Source organism: Lepidochelys kempii, chromosome 21 (assembly GCF_965140265.1).
Source record: "Lepidochelys kempii isolate rLepKem1 chromosome 21, rLepKem1.hap2, whole genome shotgun sequence".
NCBI classification, from domain to species: domain Eukaryota; kingdom Metazoa; phylum Chordata; order Testudines; family Cheloniidae; genus Lepidochelys; species Lepidochelys kempii.
Window position 1 is genome coordinate 17,541,489 of NC_133276.1, and position 24,730 is coordinate 17,566,218.

General features: G+C 44.4%; 1 protein-coding gene across 1 annotated transcript in view; it reads left to right on the forward strand.

Annotated features, from left to right (window-relative positions):
• Nucleotides 1–1,324: 1,324 nt before the first annotated feature.
• The window catches only part of GNAI3 (G protein subunit alpha i3), a 53,566-nt gene continuing 30,160 nt past the window's right edge, over nucleotides 1,325–24,730 (forward strand). Inside the window, exon 1 of the mRNA XM_073320293.1 lies at nucleotides 1,325–1,558. Within this exon, the coding sequence (XP_073176394.1) occupies nucleotides 1,441–1,558 (118 nt within the window). The 5' untranslated portion in view covers nucleotides 1,325–1,440. The remainder of the gene's footprint in view (nucleotides 1,559–24,730) is intronic.

The following is a 24,730-nucleotide window of genomic DNA, read 5'->3' on the forward strand; positions in this document are numbered from 1 at the left end:
CCAGTGTGGGGTTTGTATACCCTTGTCACACACTCCAAAGGGAAACAATGAGCTGGGCAGACAAAGAGCAAGCAGCAGATGATGTTTTGTAGCTCAGAGCCCTACTTTGTGTTGAGTCCATGGCCCATGTTGGCCGCAGTGCTCGGTATGCAGGTGCCTGAGGTAAAAGGACTAATGCACATCCCTTGCCAGCTGAGTAGCTGGAGACTTCATACATTCCAAGGCCAGAAGGGACAACTGTGATTGTCTTATCTGACCTCCTGTATAACACAGGCCAGAGAACTGCCTCCAAATAATTCTAGAGCAGAGCTTTTAAAAAAAATAGCCCATCTCAATTTAAAAATGGGCAGTGATGGAGAATCGACCATGACCCTTGGTAAATTGTTCCACTGGTTAATTACTCTATTAAAATGTGTACCTTATTTCCAGTCTGAATTGTCTAGTTTCAACTTCCAGCCATCAGATAGTATTAGACAGTAGTTCTCAAACTTTTGTACTGGCGATCCCTTTCACACAGCAAGCCTCTGAGTGCAACCCCCCTTATAAATTAAAAACACTTTTTTATATATTTAACACCATTATAAATGCTGGAGGCAAAGTGGTGTGTAGGGTGGAGGCTGACAGCTCATGACCCTCCATGTAATAACCTCACGACCCCCTGAGGGGTCCCGACTCCCAGTTTGAGAACTCCTGGTGTTAGACTTTTCTCTGCTATATTGAAGAGCCCATTATTTGTGCAGTTTTACACCTATCCCCTAGCGGTGGTGTAACCATTGTAATGAACTGAGGTGGGTGCATGTACTGGAGTGAGCTACATTTAATATTGCCGTCTGCGGGATGGAATCAGCACCCACACTATTTGCCATAAGCTCCATGCTGCCAGCCGTCAAGGGCAATTTGCTATTAGCGCGAGCAGCAGGGATTTGGGCTTTTGGAGCTGGGTGCTGGCCCCACTGTCCCTGCCTGGTTCCAAGTGGGAGTGGCATGCAGCACAGAGCCACTGGTGAGTTCCCGGTGCCCGGAGTGTACAGTGGAAACCTAGTCCCACGAGAGACACCAGCCCACAGGGGCGTGCAGCCCCCTGCTTCAATCCTTTGCCGTGCACACAGGCCCCCAGTGCAGACCGCGGGCCGGGCCAAACGATGCTCCCATGCAGCACATAAGACTACAAGTCCCAATATGCAACGCGGCGGGGGCGTCTCCGGACAGATCCCAGCGTGCAACGCTCTAAACCCGTGGGCCGTGGCCGCTGGTGCGCATGGAGAACTACATTTCCCAGAGTGCGCCGCGCCCCCAGCCGCGGCTCGCGGCAGGCGGCCCCGGAGCGGATATCCGGCGCCGCCTCACACAGCGCCGCTCTCGGGCTGCCGGGCTGAGGAGAGCGAGAGGCGCAGCCCGGAGCCCCCCGAGCGGTGCGGAGCGGCCCGGCCCGGCCCCGCCATGGGCTGCACGCTGAGCGCCGAGGACAAGGCGGCGGTGGAGCGGAGCAAGATGATCGACCGCAACCTGCGGGAGGACGGCGAGAAGGCGTCCAAGGAGGTGAAGCTGCTGCTGCTCGGTGAGGAGGGGCCGGCGGGGGGGAGGCCGGGCGCTGCCGCCGCGGGGGGGGAGGGGCGCGGTCCCGGGGGGGGGGGGCGCCGCCGCCGCGCTCTCGGGCCGCGCACGGCGCTGGGCCTGCGGCCGAGCGAGCCCCCGGGGCGCGCTGCCGGGGCTGGCTGTCCCGCTCCCGGCCGGGGTCCCGGCTCCAGGGCTGGGGCGGGCGGCGGCGCGGGGCGGCTGGCCGGGGCGAGCTTTCTGGGCAGGCGGCGGACTTGGCAGCTGGGCTCGCTGGTGGAGCGCGCGGGCTTGGGAAACAGGCTCCGCTCCGGGAGGCGGCTCTGCCAGCGCCCCGCTCCGGGTCCGAGCGGCTCCTTTTCCCCGGCAAAGGTGCTCGTGCCCGGCAGCTGGTGGGGTCGCCAGCCCTTGTGGCTGGCGCTTGGTGCATCAGCCGAAACAGAGGCCGGCTCCTGTCGTGACTAAGGCTGCGTCTGCGCTCGTGCTTCTGTCCGCAAAACCCTGGTCAGGCGGGGCGTGAAAAACCCTCTCCCTGGCCGACACAACTGTCACCAACAAAAGCAACGGTGTGGCCGGGAGAGCGTCTTCTGCCGACACAGCTAATGCTGCTCATGGGGGATGGTTTAATTATGCCGCCAGGAGAGCTCTGCCCCGCCGGCATAGAGCGGCTACATGAGAGATCTTGCTGCGGCACATCTGTGTCGCAGTAAAGTCCCTAGTGGAGACATGGCCAGCTGGTCTCCACAGTGCTTGCAGGAGTGAAGTAGAATGTTTTCTTGTCACCAAAGTCAGCGCTCTGGACATGTGCAGGAAGCATATCCTCTGAGTAAGGAGATGCTATTTTTAAATATGGTCACTTTTGTGATGGTAACATTTTAAGGTGCTTCCATTCAGTATTTACTTATTGGAGATCGCTGATTTCTGTTTTTTCAATATAGTTCTTTGAATAGATAAATATTTTGGGGCTACAAATAAAGTGCCATGTTCTGTCTGGTTTTTATTAACCCTATTGGAGGCTTGTGCATAGGGGTGAAAGGAAGCAAATGAAAATTGAAGATTGCCTATTAGGGGAAAATTGCTGAATAGTGAGCTGTAGCTCACGAAAGTTTATGCTCAAATAAATTTGTTAATCTCTGAGGTGCCACAAGTCCTCCTTTTCACAGCGGCAGTCCCATTTCTTGAGTCATTTAAAATGAGCTAAAGAATCAAGTGTGAGGAACAACCTTGCATTTATTAGGGTGGAAGGTGGATTAGCTGATTTCTATATTTCATAATCAGTTGCTTTGTGAAGTTTGCAGTTCCAGTTAGAGACATGGTATAGCTCTGGTGTGTGTATTGATCTACTTAGCGTGTACTAAGTGAGCTTCTCTCATTTGTGTGGAAAATGTTACACTAAGATTTTTCAGTGTGCTGGCTGTGTTAGACTATATCAGCAAAAACAACGAGGAGTACTTGTGACCCCTTAAGAGACTAACAAATTTATTTGGGCATAAACCCACGAAGGCTTATGTTTTTACTAAGATTTCTGGTTTCCTAATGGGAGGCAGCCATGGGAATCCTAAGAGCAACATGTGTATTGCTTAACTTATTTTTCACCTGTATGAACTGTGTGAGGCACTGAGGTTCGTGGTTCTTTGTGTGCATAGAACATTTTTTTTGATTGGCTGTATGTGGTGATAAGTCTTCCTCCTTGAGGGTTTGTTCCTTTGTTAGTAAGTAGGAGTTTCAAAATGGGATTAGTAACCTTTTTGATACTAGTGGCACCTTAGAGACTAACCAATTTATTTGAGCATGAGCTCACGAAAGCTCATGCTTAAATAAATTGGTTAGTCTCTAAGGTGCCACAAGTACTCCTTTTCTTTTTGCGAATACAGACTAACACGGCTGTTACTCTGAAACCTTTTTGATACTGTGTACGTGGGGTTTTTTATGTGCCATGGTGCTGGAATACAGCTTACACTGAAATACCAAGGAATTTGCAATGATGTCAGCAGTTATGCCTGTACACAAGAGCCCTAAGTAATATACAGAAAAGCTGTCCAAATAATCAAAACACATAGCAATGTTCACACAGAGTGGAAGAGACTTTGAAAAGCATGAATGGTGGTTATGCACCTAATTTCTGTTGTCTTTCAGTGGCTGTTAATTGGCCTAACGGCAATTTGTGCTTTCAAAAATGTCTCGGTATAACTCATATTTTAAAAAAATCCGAGTTTAGTAAGGTCTCTGAATTAAAGGATTCTACAAAGATATTTGCTCTCTATGTATTTGGTAACATACAGCTAAAACAGATCAATCAATTGCTAGGATAAAATGCATGCTTTAGTCATTTCATTAAAATTTCAGAAAGCTAGATGAATCACATGTGAATTTTAAACAGTTTGAGATAGCATTTTTCTTTAAAAAATTAATATAAAAATGTCTAGGTTGAAGCAACGTAGCTCATTTCATTAAATTGTAAGAGACCTTTGGAGTGTTTAATAACTGGAGCAAGGCACTCAGTGCCGCTACAGAGTAGTTGAGAAGAAATGTTGCTTTATGTAAAGTCCAAACCCACTCTGTAATCATCTTTTTAAAATTCAGAAATACTTTGAATGAAGGTGAGAACACTCCATATACATCTTCCCAGCATCTCTTCAAATAAGTGGCCTAGTTTTGCTCTTCTCTGCAGAATTATGTAGGTTGGGAAAGCTCACATAGGCAAGGTCTAGTCATTTTCCCCTCCCTCAGTCTTTTAACAGAATCTTCAGTATTATGACACTTCTAAATTACTACATTGTTCAAAATGTGGGTTACACCATATCTCAGGATTCTAAATGCATTTGACTTCTTCCCCGCCCCTTTTGAAAAGAGTGATTCTAGAATTTTTGGACTAGCCTTTTTTCAGCTACACATCCTGTTACTACAGGCCCTTTTTGTTCTTCTGGGTTTCTACTTTTCTTTTTTGCAGTTGCTTTGGTTTTGCCCTTCTTGAGAGCAGCCCAGAACTGGAAGAAAAATAGGGTTCTAGGTTGTCTGGTCTTGCTCACTAAGCCCTTTCACAGCTGAATTATATAACTCTCTCACAAGAGACTATATAAGACTATATATATATATATATATATATAAGACTCTCACAAGTCTTGGGAGACAGGCCAGTCCTTGCCTACAGACAGCCCCGCAACCTGAAGCAAATACTCACCAACAACCACATACCACACAACAGAACCACTAACCCAGGAACTTATCCTTGCAACAAAGCCCGTTGCCAATTGTGCCCACATATCTATTCAGGGGACACCATCACAGGGCCTAATAACATCAGCCACACTATCAGAGGCTCGTTCACCTGCACATCCACCAATGTGATCTATGCCATCATGTGCCAGCAATGCCCCTCTGCCATGTACATTGGTCAAACTGGACAGTCTCTACGTAAAAGAATAAATGGACACAAATCAGATGTCAAGAATTATAACATTCATAAACCAGTCGGAGAACACTTCAATCTCTCTGGTCACGCAATCACAGACATGAAGGTCGCTATCTTAAAACAAAAAAACTTCAAATCCAGACTCCAGCGAGAAACTGCTGAATTGGAATTCATTTGCAAATTGGATACTATTAATTTAGGCTTAAATAGAGACTGGGAGTGGCTAAGTCATTATGCAAGGTAGCCTGTTTCCTCTTGTTTTTTCCTACCCCCCCCCCCCCAGATGTTCTGGTTTAACTTGGATTTAAACCTGGAGAATGGTCAGTTTAGATGAGCTATTACCAGCAGGAGAGTGAGTTTGTGTGTGTATGGGGGTGGGGGGGATGTGAGAAAACCTTGATCTATGCAGGAAATAGCCCGACTTGATTATGTAAAGAGTTGTCACTTTGGATGGGCTAGCACCAGCAGGAGAGTGAATTTGTGTGGGGGGGTGGAGGGTGAGAAAACCTGGATTTGTGCTGGAAATGGCCCACCTGTTGATCACTTTAGATAAGCTATTACCAGCAGGACAGTGGGGTGGGAGGAGGTATTGTTTCATGATTTCTGTGTGTATATAAAGTCTGCTGCAGTTTCCACGGTAAACATCTGATGAAGTGAGCTGTAGCTCACGAAAGCTCATGCTCAAATAAATTGGTTAGTCTCTAAGGTGCCACAAGTACTCCTTTTCTTTTTGCGAATACAGACTAACACGGCTGTTCCTCTGAAATAACCATATTTGCATTTCTGTAGCACCTTTCATACAAGGGTGTCCAATTACTTTACAAATAATGCTTGTTTCGCAACCCTGCCTGTTAGGTAGCAATGTGTTACACCAATTTTAGACATAAGGAAATGTGAGAAGCGTAGTGACTTGCCCAAGATCACACAAGACCTTGTCTGCACTAGGTAATTGTCCTCTTGCTGACTTACTGTTAATGGGTCTTTTTGAACCAGTGCTGAAAATGGCTTTAACTGGTGGTGGACACCAGTCTTCAGCAACATTATAGAAAACATTGTTGACATCTATTGTCGACAGCTGATCAGTCTCCTAGCATATGGGAGACTGTGGAGAACCTGTGGGAGAGTAGGGAATAGAATCAAGGAGTCCTTGCTCAGACCTCTGCTCTAGACAACACTCCCTCCTTTCTATTAGTTTGTAACCAGTTCCTCCAAGAAAATGCTACTGTGCAGGAACAGACATACAATTTAGCTGCCGTATAATTCTATCGGATTTTCCTGTGATGATGAGCAGCAAAGTGTGGGAGGGTATGGAAATTGTATGTTTTTTACCTACTCAGTGTAACTCCTACCATGTGCTGTAAGTATGGCCCTTCATTTTCAGTTTTTGTTTTATTTAATTTTTCCTGGGAATTTATCAGTGTCTATTACCACAACAACAAAAACAGGTGAAAATGTGTGTGAAAAACTATTTATTTTTGGGGGAGTAAATATCAAGGTTTATTTTGGTGTATGGAAAGTATTCAGTAGATTAATGCTTTGAATTCCATTCATCAGTGTGGTTTGCTGCAGAACTAAAACAGAACAAAACCTGAGTTTAAGAAAACAATGTATCTCTAATCCACAAATAAAACTTTTTATTTGAATAAATAGTTTATTATTGTAGACTTAGAAGTATTAGCCTATAAATATTTACATTTAATAATTGGGTCACACCATTTGCAGCACATACACTCAACTTCATCCTTTTCTCATTTTGTGTTTTTAAAACTTTTGAATAATTCCTTGAGTTCTGAAACTTATTCCAATACAGATTTTTGTTTTCTTTCCATTTTAGTGTGTCAGATCTTTAAATCGTTACCTGCTAACAACTTGAAATGTGGATGTGGTGAACATCAGATTCATCAGTATTTTCAGATGCGCACGCACTTCAGAGCTTGCGTGTGAGCCTGTTTGTTGTGTGTATCTTCTAAACTAATACATAGCCTTCCTTCAACAGGCAGCTTTGCATATACTAATATATTATCGTAATACAGATATCTCATGCAATATATTATGTTCCTAATAAAACAAGTTTATTATATTTGAATGACACAAGAGTATGGTGAAGATTGGAAAAAACTGAATACTTTTTGTAAAACCTGTGAAATTTTCAGTAAAAATGGGTTTATACTGAAAATGAAGGGGCTTAGCTGTAAGTTATGCCATACTGTACATTTCAACACTTTAAATTTACTGTATTGCTGCTTTTTTTAGGAAAAAAAGCGTTCATGCAATATCAAGTGACAAATACATTACTGGCTGTAGAAGGCAGTTCCATTGTTGAATCCAGTCAGTATCACTTCTCTGAATGGAACATTCTGCTAGATGGCATCTTTGCCAACGCATCCCGTTTGAACTGTTCATACATAACATGCATTTTACCCGTCTTTTTTCCCCCTAATTCCGTGGTACTTGAACATAATTTAAAAACACATACAAAATAATTGAAACAGAAGCCCATCCTAAAAAACCCTGACCTACGTAACCAGTTAACCAAAGAGACATCCTACAAAACACCCCCCACCTTCTCTAGGGACCTGAGCCACCAGTTATTTCTTAGCCCTTCCCTGAGCTCAAGGTAACAGGCTTTGTGTTGTGCCATGAAGTTCAACAAGTTTGGGCTATTTCTGACCAAAGGGCTGGAGGATGAATTCCAAGGGTGAGGGCCATTCGTTGAAAATGCCTTGCCACTACTTCCATGTAAACTAGGAAGTCAAGTGCTTTAGTGCCACAGCTGATCAGCTCTGGACAGTACCTCAAAAACAGGGTGTCTAGGGTTTCACAGGGCAAAATTCTCAAACTCCGCCTAAAACTGGAGGGCAGACAGTGGAAATTACAGTGCACTAATGTAACAAGGTCATCTAATACAAGTTGGGTTTCTATACAATACCTAAATCTCAACCCAGATTGTGAGGAGGCTTGTCTAAGGCATTCTGTTTCATGAAAGTTCTTCTTACACCTCCAGAACTTCGTTGAGTGACCCAGGGAATTGTCATGTCCCCTCCATATTCTCTCTTCCACCCTCTCCCGCCAAAAGAGCTGAAGTATTTACCTACAAAACATTTACTCAGTCATCACAGTGTGAAAGGCTTTAATCCTCTTGAGGTTGAGGAGAAAGCCCTGATCCATCAGGCTATCTGCCAGTCAGAGTAAATCTGCTGTCAGAGACTTTATGGCATAAGAATAAAAAAAGTGGTGATCTGTGAGCTTTGGAATGAGACTTGTGCCCTGGTGCTTTTTAGTCTTCTCTCTTGCTTCTTGGGTCATCTGTAGACCATTTGTGTGGAAGAGCTAAGATGGACATTTCTGGGGTCATCATCATATTAATAGCTGAGGACAAACAATTTGTAAAGTACTGCTTAACCATTGGTAGATCGATATTTCCTGCCCCTCAGAAGCTTTCTGAGCATGCTTGCTCCATTAATCTTCGAGGCATAGCATCAAACAGGTTTTGTTCAACTAGAAAGGGGTGCCCCAAAGACAAGTCCTCTTCTCTGTAAGTTAAACAAATTGCTACCAAGTTAATCCCCTGACAGAAAGCATTTTATATTCCTTGTGTATGTAAGATTCAAAAGCAATCTCATAATGATTTTAAAAGTGTCTACAATTTAAATATTTACAGGTAGTTGGTATGCATTCTGTTCTATAGTGACTTTGCTATGTCCCATTTCATAAGTAGTACAATGGGGACATTCCTGTTGCATCCAACTTCCTCAATTTTTAATGTCATAACTTTCTGCTGTTTGCATCTGATTTCTAATCTTATTTCAGTGGTTAAACTGGTCACAACCCCCAGATTGGCTCGTGAAAGATAATCCGGGTGGGGAAGGTCACAAGCACGGAACGCTTCATTAGTCTGTGGCCATTACACTGGGATGCTGTAAGAGTGCTCATGTAGCCATGTTATGCCAATGGGAGAGTGCTCTCCTGTTGATATAATAGCTACCACCGATCATTGAGCTGGTTTTATGTCCACAGGAGAGCTTTTCCTGCCAACATAGCGCTGTGCACACGAGAGCTTATACCAGCAAAACATAGGTCACTCAGGGGTATGGTTTTTTCACACCCCTGAGTGACAAAAATTTTGCCAACATGAGCGCTAGCGTAAACATGGCCTAAAGCAAAGAAAATCTCCCTCCTTTTCACACCATGCCCTAGTACCTTTTTAAGATCAAGTCTTCTGTCTGCTCTTATGACAGACACAAATTATATAGGCTTAGCAATGCATTGATGATTTTGATGCCATTTATTATAAAAATAGAGTAAAAAAATAAGGGGCTTGTGTCATAAATATAAAGGGAAGGGTAAACCCCTTTGAAATCCCTCCTGGCCAGGGGAAAGCTCCTCTCACCTGTAAAGGGTTAAGAAGCTAAAGGTAACCTCGCTGGCACCTGACCAAAATGACCAATGAGGAGACAAGATACTTTCAAAAGCTGGGAGGAGGGAGAGAAACAAAGGGTCTGTGTCTGTCTGTATGCTGGGTCTTTGCTGGGGATAGACCAGGAATGGAGTCTTAGAACTTTTAGTAAGTAATCTAGCTAGGTATGTGTTAGATTATGATTTCCTTAAATGGCTGAGAAAAGAATTGTGCTGAATAGAATAACTATTTCTGTCTGTAAAAAGAAAAGGAGGACTTGTGGCACCTTGTGTATCTTTTTTGTAACTTAAGGTTTTGCCTAGAGGGGTTCTCTATGTTTTTTAATCTAATTACCCTGTAAGATATCTACCATCCTGATTTTACAGGGGGGATTTCTTTATTTCTATTTACTTCTATTTTTTATTAAAAGTCTTCTTGTAAAAAACTGAATGTTTTTTCATTGTTCTCAGATCCAAGGGTTTGGGTCTGTGGTCACCTATGCAAATTGGTGAGGCTTTTTATCCAACATTTCCCAGGAAAGGGGGGGTGCAAGTGTTGGGAGGATTGTTCATTGTTCTTAAGATCCAAGGATCTGGGTCTGTAGTCACCTAGGCAAATTGGTGAGGCTTTTTACCAAACCTTGTCCAGGAAGTGGGGTGCAAGGTTTTGGGAAGTATTTTGGGGGGAAGGACGCGTCCAAACAGCTCTTCCTCAGTAACCAGTATTAGTTTGGTGGTGGTATAGCGGCCAGTCCAAGGACAACGGGTGGAATATTTTGTACGTTGGGGAAGTTTTGACCTAAGCTGGTAAAGATAAGCTTAGGAGGTTTTTCATGCAGGTCCCCACATCTGTACCCTAGAGTTCAGAGTGGGGGAGGAACCTTGACAGCTTGTGAATTTTTTTTACCTCAAATGAGGGGTTGCCAACCTGAAAAGATTGAGAATAACTGCTTTATTAGATAGGCTGTTACTCTGAAACCTTTCTTTTTGCTTTATTTGATCTGGCTGTCAGAGTATGAGTGTATGTGACTACTACATATGGCATGTTTAGGTTACTTCAAGAATGAATATTTTTAATTTAGTTCTTATGTCATTCAATAGAAAAAAGCCTTTGTAAAAGGACATTAAGAGGAAGACTTTAGTCATATGATTGGGTAGATGTTTGAAGTGCTTCCAACTAAAAGATTGACTAGGGAATGCTGCAACATTTTAGTCCCTTTCATTCTCCTGCATATTTAAGTATGACAGCAGGGCTTGATGTAAACCTGTGTAGGTGAGAAAGAGGTAGCTAAAGCAGTTTACCTGGGAGATGTTTGTTTGCTCGCTCTTTTGTCAAACAATATGTTTAGTGCTTTTCATGACTATTATCAATAGGTGTTTTGTGCTCCATGTTGGTAACATGGGTTTAATGAGCTTTAAATGCTCCCAAGGCTGTAGTGTGAAGTGCTGCAAAAACAACTACAAAACAAAAAGGCAAGGATGATGGTGGTATTATGCATAGTTCAAGATATGTAGAAGTGGTCTCTAATGCTTTAGTTGTATTAAAAAAATCTTTCTCTGGAGAGGAAATGAGACCCTGCTGAGATTTTGCGAGCTTATGGATTTGCTGTTATCGACCAGGGACATAACTGTGCTCGTGCAAGCCCCTAGTATAGATGGATACAGCTAGTATTTGCACTGGTGGAGCTTATGCCAGTTGGCCACTGATGGCTGGAATTAGAGCAAACCCTGGTGTGGATAAGGCCCTGAAATCCCACGCACTTGAGTAATAAGGCTTTGAGCAATCTATCAGGTTTGTGAAGGCCATTCTTTACGTTTGGGCTTAATTTTGTGTGCTGAAGATGTGCTCCATTGTCAATATTCATGTGGAAACTAACAATTCTGCTATAAATCAAGTTTTATCTATTTTCTACTACTATCTGTTGGATTCAATCTTCTTGCTGCCCATACCTAATCATTATGGTGTGTTGCTAGTGATGGTTAGTAACAAGTTCATACTGCTTCAGTGATGAATGCTGCAATTTGAATAATATTGCACATAGTTTTTGAATGCAGAGAGCCTTCCAGCATAATCAAATATCCTGTTTTTGCTGATATGCTCATAGGCTATAAAGGGAATAAGCAACTTTACTATGTTGCAGAACTTTAGAGTGATCCTCTGAGAATCATGGAAGACTATCTACATCGGAGATCCTGTCTAACTGTAAAGCTGAACTGGTTACAACACAATTGTTCCTTAACCCCATTACAACATGGCCAACAAGTTGTAATGGAGCTAAGACCTTACTTTATTCCCGTAACCATGTTGAAACCTCTAGGCTACAACTTTTAGTGCTTTTATAGCTGAATCTGGAGATGGACAGTTCTGATCCAGTTCCGAGAATTGGTTAAAGCAGTTCCACAGAAGACTTAGGTTTGAATTAGGGATAATGCATCTTGTTTAGACACCCACCCACCCCAAAATAATTAGTTTCCTCTTCTGCAGTTTATCTAAAAATCTATTTATAATGTTAATTCCATATACCAATATTTCTTTGCCTGACCTTTAGTTAGAGAGTAGGTTCTCTAGTCCACCCTTGTATTTTCTAATTGCTAAATCAAGTTTCCTAATCTGTAATGTCCTGATATGTCTGTTGCCTTTTTTGAAAGGCTTCTGTGGATTTTACTTAAACATTATGAAAGGTCACAAGTTGTAATATTTTTCACCATGTATAAAGTGTAAATTTTATCTATATCTTTGAATTCAGCATTTTTCTGCTTCCCATTGGCCACCCTGTCTTAAAGTGACCTCATTTGTGAAATAGTATTACATGGAACTCTTAAATAAGTTTCTAGCCTGTTTTTATGCTGCCCTGGACAGATTGGCTCTTGTTCCATTTAGTTTATTTGGGTTTTTTTTGATTGGCAGGCATGACCATTGCGCTCAAATATAATACACAATAACTATGCCAAGTACTTCCCAGTTTTCCTACAGGGCACCCTCTCAAGTATAATGTCAAAAGCCTTGAGGCAGTTGTTACACATTCAGTCCCTTAAGTAAAAAGTAGGTTAATAAAACAGTGCCATGAACATTTTAAATGCCCAAAAGTAACAGTATTTTGAATGTTAACTTTAATGTCTTTGATACATATACAGTGTAATGGTTCCATAACCTGGTTTGTGCAATTAAAATTGAGATGGATTGGATGACCTAATACTATATTGCTATATTTAACTTCTGTGCCTAATATTAACTCTAATTACTTTGCTGCTGTGAATTTTCAATGTGTTATATGAACTTAAATTATTGTATTTAATTTCCTATCTTTGAAAAATCTGTTTCCTGCAGAAATAAATGCACATGATTATCTGCTTCAATAGTTAGTAATAGGGGAGATGCACAAACTGTTTGCATTGGGCCATCTTTTAACCTAACGCTTTTACAGAAGAGGAGGCGGTGTCTTGTTATCCCACAAGAGGTGGATGTAATATTTTTGCCTTTGGCTTCTGACTTAAGAGGCTATCTGACTTAGAGATATGTTGGTGTGATGAATGCATCCTGTTATATTGTGATTAACTTCCTTCCTTCGTAACAACCTCAGCTTTTAATGGAGCAGCATGGGTGTTAGTTTGACACAGTGGCCATATGATTAGCCCTTTTTCTAAGGGTATGTCTACACTACAAAATTAGGTCGAATTTATAGAAGTTGGTTTTTTAGATATCGTTTTTATATAATCGATTGTGTCCCCCCACACAATCCTCTAAGTGCATTAAGTGCACTAACTCGGCGGAGTGCTTCCACAGTACTGAGGCTAGCATCGACTTCCGGAATGTTGCACTTTGGGTAGCTGTCCCACAGTTCCTGCAATCTCCGCAGGAGCCAACTGGGGGGGGAGCTTTTCTTGACCTGCTGCTCACAAACTGGGAAGAATTAGTGGGGGAAGCAAAAGTGGACGAGAATTTGGGAGGCAGTGACCATGAGTTGGTTGAGTTCAGGATCCTGACACAAGGAAGAAAGGTAAGCAGCAGGATACGGACCCTGGACTTCAGGAAAGCAGACTTCGACTCCCTCGGGGAACGGATGGGTAGGATCCCCTGGGGGACTAACATGAAGGGGAAAGGAGTCTGGGAGAGCTGGCTGTATTTCAAGGAATCCCTGTTGAGGTTACAGGGACAAACCATCCCGATGTGTCGAAAGAATAGTAAATATGGCAGGCCACTAGCTTGGCTTAACGGTGAAATCCTAGTGGATCTTAAACATAAAAAAGAAGCTTACAAGAAGTGGAAGGTTGGACATATGACCAGGGAAGAGTATAAAAATATTGCTCGGGCATGTAGGAATGAAATCAGGAGGGCCAAATCGCACCTGGAGCTGCAGCTAGCAAGAGATGTCAAGAGTAACAAGAAGGGTTTCTTCAGGTATGTTGGCAACAAGAAGAAAGCCAAGGAAAGTGTGGGCCCCTTAATGAATGAGGGAGGCAACCTAGTGACAGAGGATGTGGAAAAAGCTAATGTACTCAATGCTTTTTTTGCCTCTGTCTTCATGAACAAGGTCAGCTCCCAGACTGCTGCGCTGGGCATCACAGCATGGGGAGTAGATGGCCAGCCCTCTGTGGAGAAAGAGGTGGTTAGGGACGATTTAGAAAAGCTGGACGTGCACAAGTCCATGGGGCCGGACGAGTTGCATCCGAGAGTGCTAAAGGAATTGGCAGCTGTGATTGCAGAGCCATTGGCCATTATCTTTGAAAACTTGTGACGAACAGGGGAAGTCCCGGATGACTGGAAAAAGGCTAATGTAGTGCCAATCTCTAAAAAAGGGAAGAAGGAGGATCCTGGAAACTACAGGCAAGTCAGCCTCACCTCAGTCCCCGGAAAAATCATGGAGTAGGTCCTCAAAGAATCAATCCTGAAGCACTTACATGAGAGGAACGTGATCAGGAACAGTCAGCATGGATTCACCAAGAGCAAGTCATGCCTGACTAATCTAATCGCCTTCTATGATGAGATTACTGGTTCTGTGGATGAAGGGAAAGCAGTGGATGTATTGTTTCTTGACTTTAGCAAAGCTTTTGACACGGTCTCCTACAGTATTCTTGTCAGCAAGTTAAAGAACTATGGGCTGGATGAATGCACTATAAGGTGGGTAGAAAGTTGGCTAGATTGTCAGGCTCAACGGGTAGTGATCAATGGCTCCATGTCTAGTTGGCAGCCGGTATCAAGTGGAGTGCCCCAGGGGTCGGTCCTGGGGCCGGTTTTGTTCAATATCTTCATAAATGATCTGGAGGATGGTGTGGATTGCACTCTCAGCAAATTTGCGGATGATACTAAACTAGGAGGAGTGGTAGATACGCTGGAGGGCAGGGATAGGATACAGAGGGACCTAGACAAATTGGAGGATTGGGCCAAAAGAAATCTGATGAGGTTCAATAAGGATAAGTGCAGGGTCTTGCACTTAGGATGGAAGAACCCAATGCACCGCTACAGACTAGGGACCGAATGGCTAGGCAGCAGTTCTGCGGAAAAGGACCTAGGGGTGACAGTGGACGAGAAGCTGGATATGAGTCAGCAGTGTGCCCTTGTTGCCAAGAAGGCCAATGGCATTTTGGAATGTATAAGTAGGGGCATAACGAGCAGATCGAGGGACGTGATCGTCCCCCTCTATTCGGCATTGGTGAGGCCTCATCTGGAGTACTGTGTCCAGTTTTGGGCCCCACACTACAAGAAGGATGTGGAAAAATTGGAAAGAGCCCAGTGAAGGGCAACAAAAATGATTAGGGGTCTGGAACACATGACTTATGAGGAGAGGCTGAGGGAACTGGGATTGTTTAGTCTGCAGAAGAGAAGAATGAGGGGGGATTTGATAGCTGCTTTCAACTACCTGAGAGGTGGTTCCAGAGAGGATGGTTCTAGACTATTCTCAGTGGTGGAAGAGGACAGGACAAGGAGTAATGGTCTCAAGTTGCAGTGGGGGAGGTTTAGGTTGGATATTAGGAAAAACTTATTCACTAGGAGGGTGGTGAAACAGTGGAATGCGTTACCTAGGGAGGTGGTGGAATCTCCTTCGTTAGAAGATTTTAAGGTCAGGCTTGACAAAGCCCTTGCTGGGATGGTTTAATTGGGGATTGGTCTTGCTTTGAGCCGGGGGTTGGACTAGATGACCTCCTGAGGTCCCTTCCAACCCTGATATTCTATGATTCCGCTGCTCATTGGAATTCTGGGTTGAGATCCCAATGCCTGATGGGGCAAAAAACTTTGTCGTGTGTGGTTCTGGGTACATGTCATCAGGCCCTCCATCACTCAGTGAAAGCAACGGCAGACAATCGTTTCCCACCTTTTTTCCTGAGTTACCTGTGCAGATGCCATACCACGGCATCCATGGAGCCCGCTCAGCTCACTGTCACCGTATGTCTCCTGGGTGCTGGCAGACGCAGTATTGCATTGCTTCATAGCAGTAGCAACTCATTGCCTTGTGGCAGCAGACGGTGCAATAGGCCTGAAAACCATCGTCATCATGTCTGAGGTGCTCCTGGCTGCCTCGGTAAGGTCGGTCAGGAGCACCTGGGCAGACATGGGTGCAGGGACTAAATTAGGAGTGACTCGACCAGGTCATTCTCTTTAGTCCTGCAGGCAGTCCTATTGCACCATCTCCTGCTGGGCAGGCAGGAGATGAGGATGGCTAGCAGTCCTACTGCACCGTCTGCTGCCAGCCAAAGATCTAAAGGATAGACGGAGTGGATCAAAATAAGAAATAGACCAGATTTGTTTTGTATTCATTTGCTCCCACCTCCGTCCCTCCATGAAATCAACGGCTGACAATTGTTTTGGTGAGGTCTGTCAGGGGCACCTTGAAAACTTTAATGGAGATTCAGTCCTGCCTGAAATACCAGAGGGAGGGATAGCTTAGTGGGTTGAGCATTGGCCTGCTAAACCCAGGTTTTTGAGTTCCATCTTTGAGGGGGCCATTCTGTGTGACAGTTTTTGTTTCTCCTTGATGTAAAGCCACCCGCTTTGTTTGTTTTAATTCCCTGTAAGCCATGTCGTCAGTTGCCCCTCCCTCCGTCAGAAAATTGTTCCGCGCCTTTTTTCTGTGCAGATGCCATACCATGGTAAGGATGGAGCACGCTCAGATCACTTTGGCAATTAGGAGCACATTAAACACCATGCGCATTATCCAGCAGTATATGCTGTACCAGAACCTGGCAAAGCGAAACTGGGCGAGTAGGTGACGTCAGCGCGGTGACGAGAGTGATGAGGACATGGACACAGACTTCTCTCAAAGCACGGGCCCAGGCAATGTGGGCATCATGGTGCTAATGGGGCAGGTTCATGCGGTGGAGCCCTGATTCTGTGCCCGGGAAACAAGCACAGACTGGTGGGACCACATAGTGTTGCAGTTCTGGGACGATTCCCAGTGGCTGCGAAACTTTCACATGCGTAAGGGCACTTTCATGGATCTTTGTGACTTGTTTTCTCCTGCCCTGAGGTGCAAGAATACCAAGATGAGAGCAGCCCTCACAGTTGAGAAGCGAGTGGGGATAGCCCTGTGGAAGCTTGCAACGACAGACAGCTACCAGTCAGTCAGGAATCAATTTGGAGTGGGCAAATCTACTGTGGGGGCTGCTGTGATGCAAGTAGCCAATGCAATCAAAGATCTGCTGATTTCAAGGGTAGTGACCCTGGGAAATGTGCAGGTCATAGGGAATCCCATTGCAGCAAAGCCATCCACTAACTGTGGTGGCGCCATAGACGGAATCCATATCCCTATCTTGGCACCGGAGCACCAAATTGGCGAGTACATAAACCGCAAGGGGTACTTTTCAGTAGTGCTGCAAGCACTGGTGGATCACAAGGGATGTTTCACCAACATCAACGTGGGATGACTAGGAAAGGTACATGACGCTCGCATCTTTAGGAACGCGGGGCTCTTTGAGCAGTTGCAAGAAGGAGCTTATTTCCCAGACCAGAAAATAACCCTTGGGGATGTTGAAATGCCTATAGTTCTCCTTGGGGACCCAGCCTACACCTTAATTCCATGGCTCATAAAGCCGTACACAGGCAGCCTGGACAGTAGTCAGGAGCTGTTCAACTACAGGCTGAGCAAGTGCAGAATGGTGGTAGAATGTGCATTTGGACATTTAAAAGTGCGCTGGCGCAGTTTACTGACTCAGTTAGACCTCAGTGAAACCAATATTCCCATTGTTGTTACTGCTTGCTGTGCACTCCACGATATCTGTGAGAGTAAGGGGGAGACGTTTATGGCGGGGTGAGAGGTTGAGGCAAATCGCCTTGCCGCTGGTTACGCGCAGCTAGACACCAGGGTGGTTAAAAGAGCACAGGAGGGCGCGGGGTGCATCAGAGAAGCTTTGAAAACCAGTTTCATGACTGGCCAGGCTACGGTGTGAAAGTTTTGTTTGTTTGTTCTTGATGAAACCCCCCGCCCCTTGGTTCACTCTACTTCCCTGTAAGCTAACCACCCTCCCCTCCTCCCTTCGATTACCACTTGCAGAGGCAATAAAGTCATTGTTGCTTCACATTCATGCATTCTTTATTAATTCATCACACAAATAGGGGGATGACTGCCATGGTAGCCCGGGAGGGGTGGTGGAGGAGAGAAGCACTAGGAGGGGTGGTGGAGGAGGAAAGGACAAGGCCACACAGCACTTCAAAAGTTTAAAACTTATTGAATGCCAGCCTTCTGTTGCTTGGGCAATCCTCTGGGGTGGAGTGGCTGGAGGGCTCCCCACCGCTTTCTTGGGCGTCTGGGTGAGGAGGCTATGGAACTTGGGGAGGAGGGTGGTTGGTTACACAGGGGCTGTAGCGGCGGTCCGTGCTCCTGCTGCCTTTCCTGCAGCGCAACCGTATGCTGGAGCATATTGATCCTCCAGAAGCCTCAGCACTGAATCCTGCCTCCTCTCATCATGCTGCTGCCACCTTTCAGCTTCAGCCCTCTCTTCATCCCGCTACTTACTCTCTTCAGCCTGCCACCTCTCCTCCCAGTCATTTTGTGCTTTCCTGCACTGTGACATTGTCTGCCTCCACACATTCGTCTGTGCTCTGTCAGTGGGGGAGGACTGCATGAGCTCAGAGAACATTTCATCGCGAGTGCGGTTTTTTTCGCCTTCTAATCTTCACTAGCCTCTGGGAAGGAGAGGATCCTGTGGTCCTTGAAACACATGCAATTGGTGGAGGGGAAAAAAAAGGGACAGTGGTATTTAAAAAGACACATTTTATAGAACAATGGGTACACTCTCTCATGGTAAACCTTGCTGTTAACATTACATACATAGCACATGTGCTTTCATTCCAAGGTCGCATTTTACCTCCCCCACCATGTGGCTAGCCCCTCTCCCCTCCCCATGGCTAACAGCGGGGAACATTTCTGTTCAGCCACAGACAAACAGCCCAGCAGGAACGGGCACCTCTGAATGTCCCCTTAAGAAAAGCACCCTATTTCAACCAAGTGAGCATGAATGATATCACTCTCCTGAGGATAACAGAGAGATAAAGAACGGATGTTGTATGAACGCCAGCAAACATACCCTGCAATGCTTTGTTCTACAATGATTCCCGAGTACGTGCTACTGGCCTGGAGTGGTAAAGTGTCCTACCAGGGAATAAGGCTGCCCTCCCCAGAAACCTTTTGCAAAGGCTTTGGGAGTACATCCAGGAGAGCTGCGAATGCCAGGGCAAATTAATCATTAAACATGCTTGCTTTTAAACCATGTATATTATTTTAAAAGGTACACTCACCAGAGGTCCCTTCTCCGCCTGGTGGGTCCGGGAGGCAGCCCTGGGTGGGTTCGGGGGGTACTGGCTCCAGGTCCAGGGTGAGAAACAGTTCCTGCCTGTTGGGAAAACCAGTTTCTCCACTTGCTTACTGTGAGCTATCTACAACCTCATCATCATCTTCCTTGTCCCCAAAACCTGCTTCCATCTCCATTGAAGGAGTCAAACAACATAGCTGGGGTAGTGGTGGCTGAACCCCCTAGAATGGCATGCAGCTCATCATAGAAGTGGCATGCTTGGGGCTCTGACCCGGAGCGACTGTTTGCCTCTCTGGTTTTCTGGTAGGCTTGCCTCAGCTCCTTAAGTTTCACGCGACACTGCTTCAGGTCCCTGTTATGGCCTCTCTCCTTCATGCACTGGGAGATTTTGACAAATGTTTTGACATTTCGAAAACTGGAACGGAGTTCTGATAGCACGGATTCCTCGCCCCATACAGCGATCAGATCCCGTACCTCCCGTTGGCTCCATGCTGGAGCTCTTTTGCGATTCTGGGACTCGGTCATGGTCACCTCTGCTGATGAGCTCTTCACTCCCCTGCAGCTTGCCACGCTGGCCAAACAGGAAATGAAACTCAAAAGTTCGCGGGCCTTTTCCTGTCTACCTGGCCAGTGCATCTGAGTTGAGAGTGCTGTCCAGAGCGGTCACAATGGGGCACTCTGGGATAGCTCCTGGAGGCCAATACCGTCTAATTGCATCCACAGTACCCCAAATTCGACCTGGCAAGGCCGATTTCAGCGCTAATCCCCTTGTCAGGGGTGGAGTAAGGAAATTGATTTTAAGAGCCCTTTAAGTCGGGGGAAAAAAAGGGCTTCGTTGTGTGGATGGGTGCGGGTTAAATCGATTAAATGCTGCTAAATTCGATCTCCACTCTTATTGTAGGCCAGGGCTAATTGACAGTAGGTCTGGCTATCTGACCTGCTTTGCTCTCTTCCTGATGGCCTCACTTCCTCTTCCCTCGACCTTGTCTGCTTTAGCTGCAGTCCTTAAGTAGCACATGGTTTCTAGTTCTGTCATGGAAGAGTTTATAGCAAGTCACACTGATTCTAAACGCTGTCATTGATTTAGAGAAAAGAATGCTGCTTCTAAACCTTCAAGTATTTTGGGGACTTAAACCTGGAAAGTAGTGTACTAGAAAGTGTAAGCCTTTCTGTGTGTGAAGGGAAGTATTCAAGTTCAGTTGCTGGGGAGAAACATCAAATAAGGGATGAGAAAGGGAGATAACATCCCTTTGGGTCTGAAGACTTGACTTAAGTTGCTCCCACTCCAGTCATAACTTTTCTTCAGCTACTGTCGAAAGACACACATTACTCTCCAGAGTTATTGGAAATCTTGTTACAGAAATATAAGGCTGACTTTGGTCTCCCTTAGCATACCAGAAGAAAGATTGTGCATTTTAGATCGTGCGTGTGGCCTGTGACCAAAGCAGGGGAATTTGACAAAATTTGAGGCAAATAAAATAAGCTGTTTCTCACCTATGGACCTTAGAGGAAAAATGATGCCATGAATTTTTTAAAAAGTCTAGCACTTGACCTCTTAACTCCAATACAACTAGGCCTTGACATTTCAGATTTATTTAGGAGCCCTTGATGAAATGGAATGCATAGGATTATTCATGCAAAAGTTTATTCATGGTGGAAATAGGAACCTATGAACATTTTGTCAACTTTCAGTGAACTTCACCAAATTTTCCAAAGGTTGCCGCGTCTGCCCCTTTCTGGAATGGTCTGGCGCACTTTGCAAAGTTTGGCCACAGGAGTCCTGCAGAGATTATAAACCAAATATGGACTGTTGCTGCGGTAGAAACTGTGCTCGGACTCCTATAGAATTTAAAGACCTCCTAAGATCCCTTGCTTGGCTGTCATGGTGCCCACCTCCACCCCTCGGTATTCCAGGTGTCTTTGCAGTTTCTAGGAGGAAGTGGTCTCAACAAGGACCAGATTTCTCTGTAGAAATTTTCCAACCCTGTCCAGCTTTTCCCACTCCCTTTCACAGCCCAGGTTAATGCAGTCTTGAGTTGGTTCCCAAACAAAGACTTTAGACTAATGATTGGTCACTGCTTCCAAAACAATGATGATGTTTACTGGGTAAAAAGTGCCAGTATCTAAAAGGCATATTTAATTTCTGGTCCAGGACAATGGGGTGGCTTCAAATTTTTTTTTTTACTATTGCATTCATTTAATTTTCTGTACCCAGAATATTGAAACACCCAATCATCTAATTGCTATCCAAAGCTGTTTCTTGGCAGTTTACTGTTTGGCTGTCGCTTCCCAGTTAACTGATCAATTTTGACTTCTTGTGAGGTTTGGATTTTTCTTCGTTTCAGGAAGGCATCTGGCTTCCTTTAAGGAAGTGAATGGTTGATGATGTCCCCTTTGCATAAATGCACTCACTGATGACATTACTAATGTGGAGCTCATCACAAAGCTGCAGTGTACAGTGCTCCCCACTGAAGCCAATGAGAGTTCTGTGCCTGGGCTTTTGTTTAGCCTCTATGGGTATATCTACGCTGCTATTAGATACCTGCACCTGGCCCGTGCCTGCTGGCTCAAGCTGTGGGCCTGTTTAATTGCAGTGTAGCTGTTCAGGCTTGGGCTGAAGCCAGTGGTCTGGGACTCTCCTACTTCACAGGGTCCAAGAACCTGGACATCTACACCGCAATTAAACGGTCTCTTAGCCTGAGCTCCGTGAGCCTACCTGAGTCAGCTGGCATGGGACAGCCATGGGTTTTTAATTGCAGTATAGACATACCCTGTGGGATCTTAAATAACTGTTACAGAAATGTGTAACTAGGGATAGACTTGCTGTTCTACCCCTCAGCATAATGGTGAAAGAAGCCCTACAATACAAATTCTAATAGTTGACCATGCATGAAATATCCCTTTTAAAGACCTTGATGCAGGCTCTTGGGTTTTTTGTGGATAGGGGTGGAGTGGATGTCTGCCTGTGGGAGCACCTGAGATTTTGGCCTGGTTTCCATAGGGAGCTAAAGCAATTCTGTCACAGGCTTCCCGATTACCTGATAACCTAGCAGTGAGGACTCTGGTTCTAAACAAGCTACCCTTTGGTGTGAACCTATTGCTATGGTGGCTTTTTTCACATTGCTTGGTAATTTGAGTTCTGTCTCATTTTGAATCATCTCTTCTTTGCACTTTTGCATGTATGCAAACAGAGCGCTGGGGTTCATTGTCCTCATACTGCTAATTTTGAAGAAGGGAATTGAGACTTCTGTTCTCCACGTAATTATAATGTCCCTGCTCTGAAATTGGTTAACCAGAGTCAGCTTAGATTTCTCATGCTGAAATGTGATCTTGTGGGTAGCTGTTCTAATCAAAGCAAAAGGAACAGCCTCACTTACATTTTTGCTCGTGAAAATGTCTAAATAATGCTTCTGAATTCCAATTATTTTTGAGCCCAGTAAAATACAGACTCTTATTTTCTGAGCTCTAAGCTTTTGAAAGCTTTATAATTTTTACCTCTGTTCGGGATCTGTCTCTGATCCCTAAGTAAGAGGATGCATGCAGAACCCACAAGAACATCAGATGTAATGTTATCCAATCACACTAGCCTACTCGAAAAACTGATATTTGGCAAGAGAGATCACAGTAGAAAAGTTTTTTCTGTTTGTATTTAAATTCCTACTTAGTAATCTAGAGGTGGTTGTCTTGTACTTTAGGGTTAAGTTTTCAAGTCACGTTTAAACAGAATATACATCATAATAACTGAAGCTGGCTGAAAGCAGTAAATAAAGGATAGTGATTAAACATCAAATTATTGAGTTGGTTGGGACAGTCTTGGTACAGAATTGGGTCCGCTTGTAAGTGATCTGGAAAAAGAAGGAAAATTGAAATGTGAGGACGACGAGAGGACCAGGTGGCCTAAGATGTTTTCTCTAACTACTTTTTCGATTTAAATTTCTACCTTCTTAGAAGGAATCAGATAATGAGATGCGCTCTCATCTGATAGTTTGAGGACCACTTCTCCCCCCTCCCCTTTTGAGATACAATGGGGGCTGACTTGCGATGAGGGGAAGATTTAAACAAAAGGAAATATACATTTTTTTAAAATTAGAATGTCCTTATAGCCTATCCTGGAAGTTATTGATACCTGTTATTTCACTGACAAAGTGTCATAAAATTATGCTATCGCATATTCAGCATTGACTGTGCTGCAGAAATAGATAGCTTTAAGATAAATTGAGGAAACTTCAATAGCAAACACAGCAATGGGAAATGTGTCATTTGAGAATGCACCTGAAAGTAGTCTGCATGAGAATTCCTGCTGCCAGAGCTTTTTGTGGTGGGGATAGTCTGTTTTTTTTTTTTTACAAAACTGTATACAATGCAGCTCAAAATACATTGAAGCTATTCTTCAAATATCCCCTCCGTTTGTAAGGGGAATTTAGAGGATCACTGTCAAAATAAAATGAATTTGTGTGTCCCCCTGCGCCCAGTGTGGAAATTCCAAAAGGGAATATACAGAATATTGGAACCACTAAATTCTTAGGCCTAACCTTAAATATTTTTCTTTATTGAAAGCATGAGAAGCAGTGGAAGAAGAGCACAGCAAAGTTCTCAGAGTGATAGACATTCCTGATGTCATCTCTGTTGAAATGCACACAGCTCAGAAATGATGGGCAGCCATTTTGGCAACTGAAGTACAGAGGGAAGAGAACCAGAGAGCTAGCTTACTAAATGGAAGATATTTTTGTAAGGAAAAAATCACATTGATTCTTAAAAGAGCATTACTAAAGTCATCTGTGAAAGCTGAAGTTTTTGAGTGTTTCATTAGCCTCATTGCTTTTCAGTCTTGGAGTATCTTTTGTGGCAGATGTCTGCTCATAATCTTGAAGAAAAGAAACTTGCTTTGAGACCTGATGTAAAGTCCTCTTTCTGTTTCTGTTGTTTGCCTTAGCAGCAGGCTCCAGATAGATATCCTATACTGTCTGAGACTGAACTGGAAGTACCTCCGTATTTGATGTGTAAGTGATGAATGAGGCTGAGTCACATGAAATACTGTTTAAAATATTGAACTGCGTTTCATTACTTCTCGCCTTGGGTTGGGTCAAAGACAGAACAGCTGAAAACTCATTGCTGGTACTTTGCCTCAACAGCACAGAGCTGCTCTTGATGAAATACATCTCAGGGTATGTCTACATGATGAAATTAGGTCTATTTTATAGAAGTCGATTTTTAGAAATTGATTTTATACAGTCGGTTGTGTGTGTCCTCACTAAGCGCATTAAGTCCTCAATACCGTGGCTAGCATTGACTTACAGAGTGGTGCACTGTTCCTGCAGTCTCCACTGCCTATTGGATTTCTGGGTTAAGCTCCCAGTGCCTGATGGGGCAAAAATATTGTCGCGGGTGGTTTTGGGTACATGTCATCAGTCGCCTCTCCCTCCGTGAAAGCAACGGCAGACAATCGTTTTGTGCCTTTTTTCCTGGGTTATCCATGCAGACACCATACCACGGCAAGCATGGAGCCTGCTCTGCTCACCACTGCTGTTGTGAGCATCGTAAACATCTCGCGCATTATCCTGGAGTATGTGCAGAACCGGGCTAAGAGACGCCAGCACGAAGACGATTGATGAGGACATGGACACA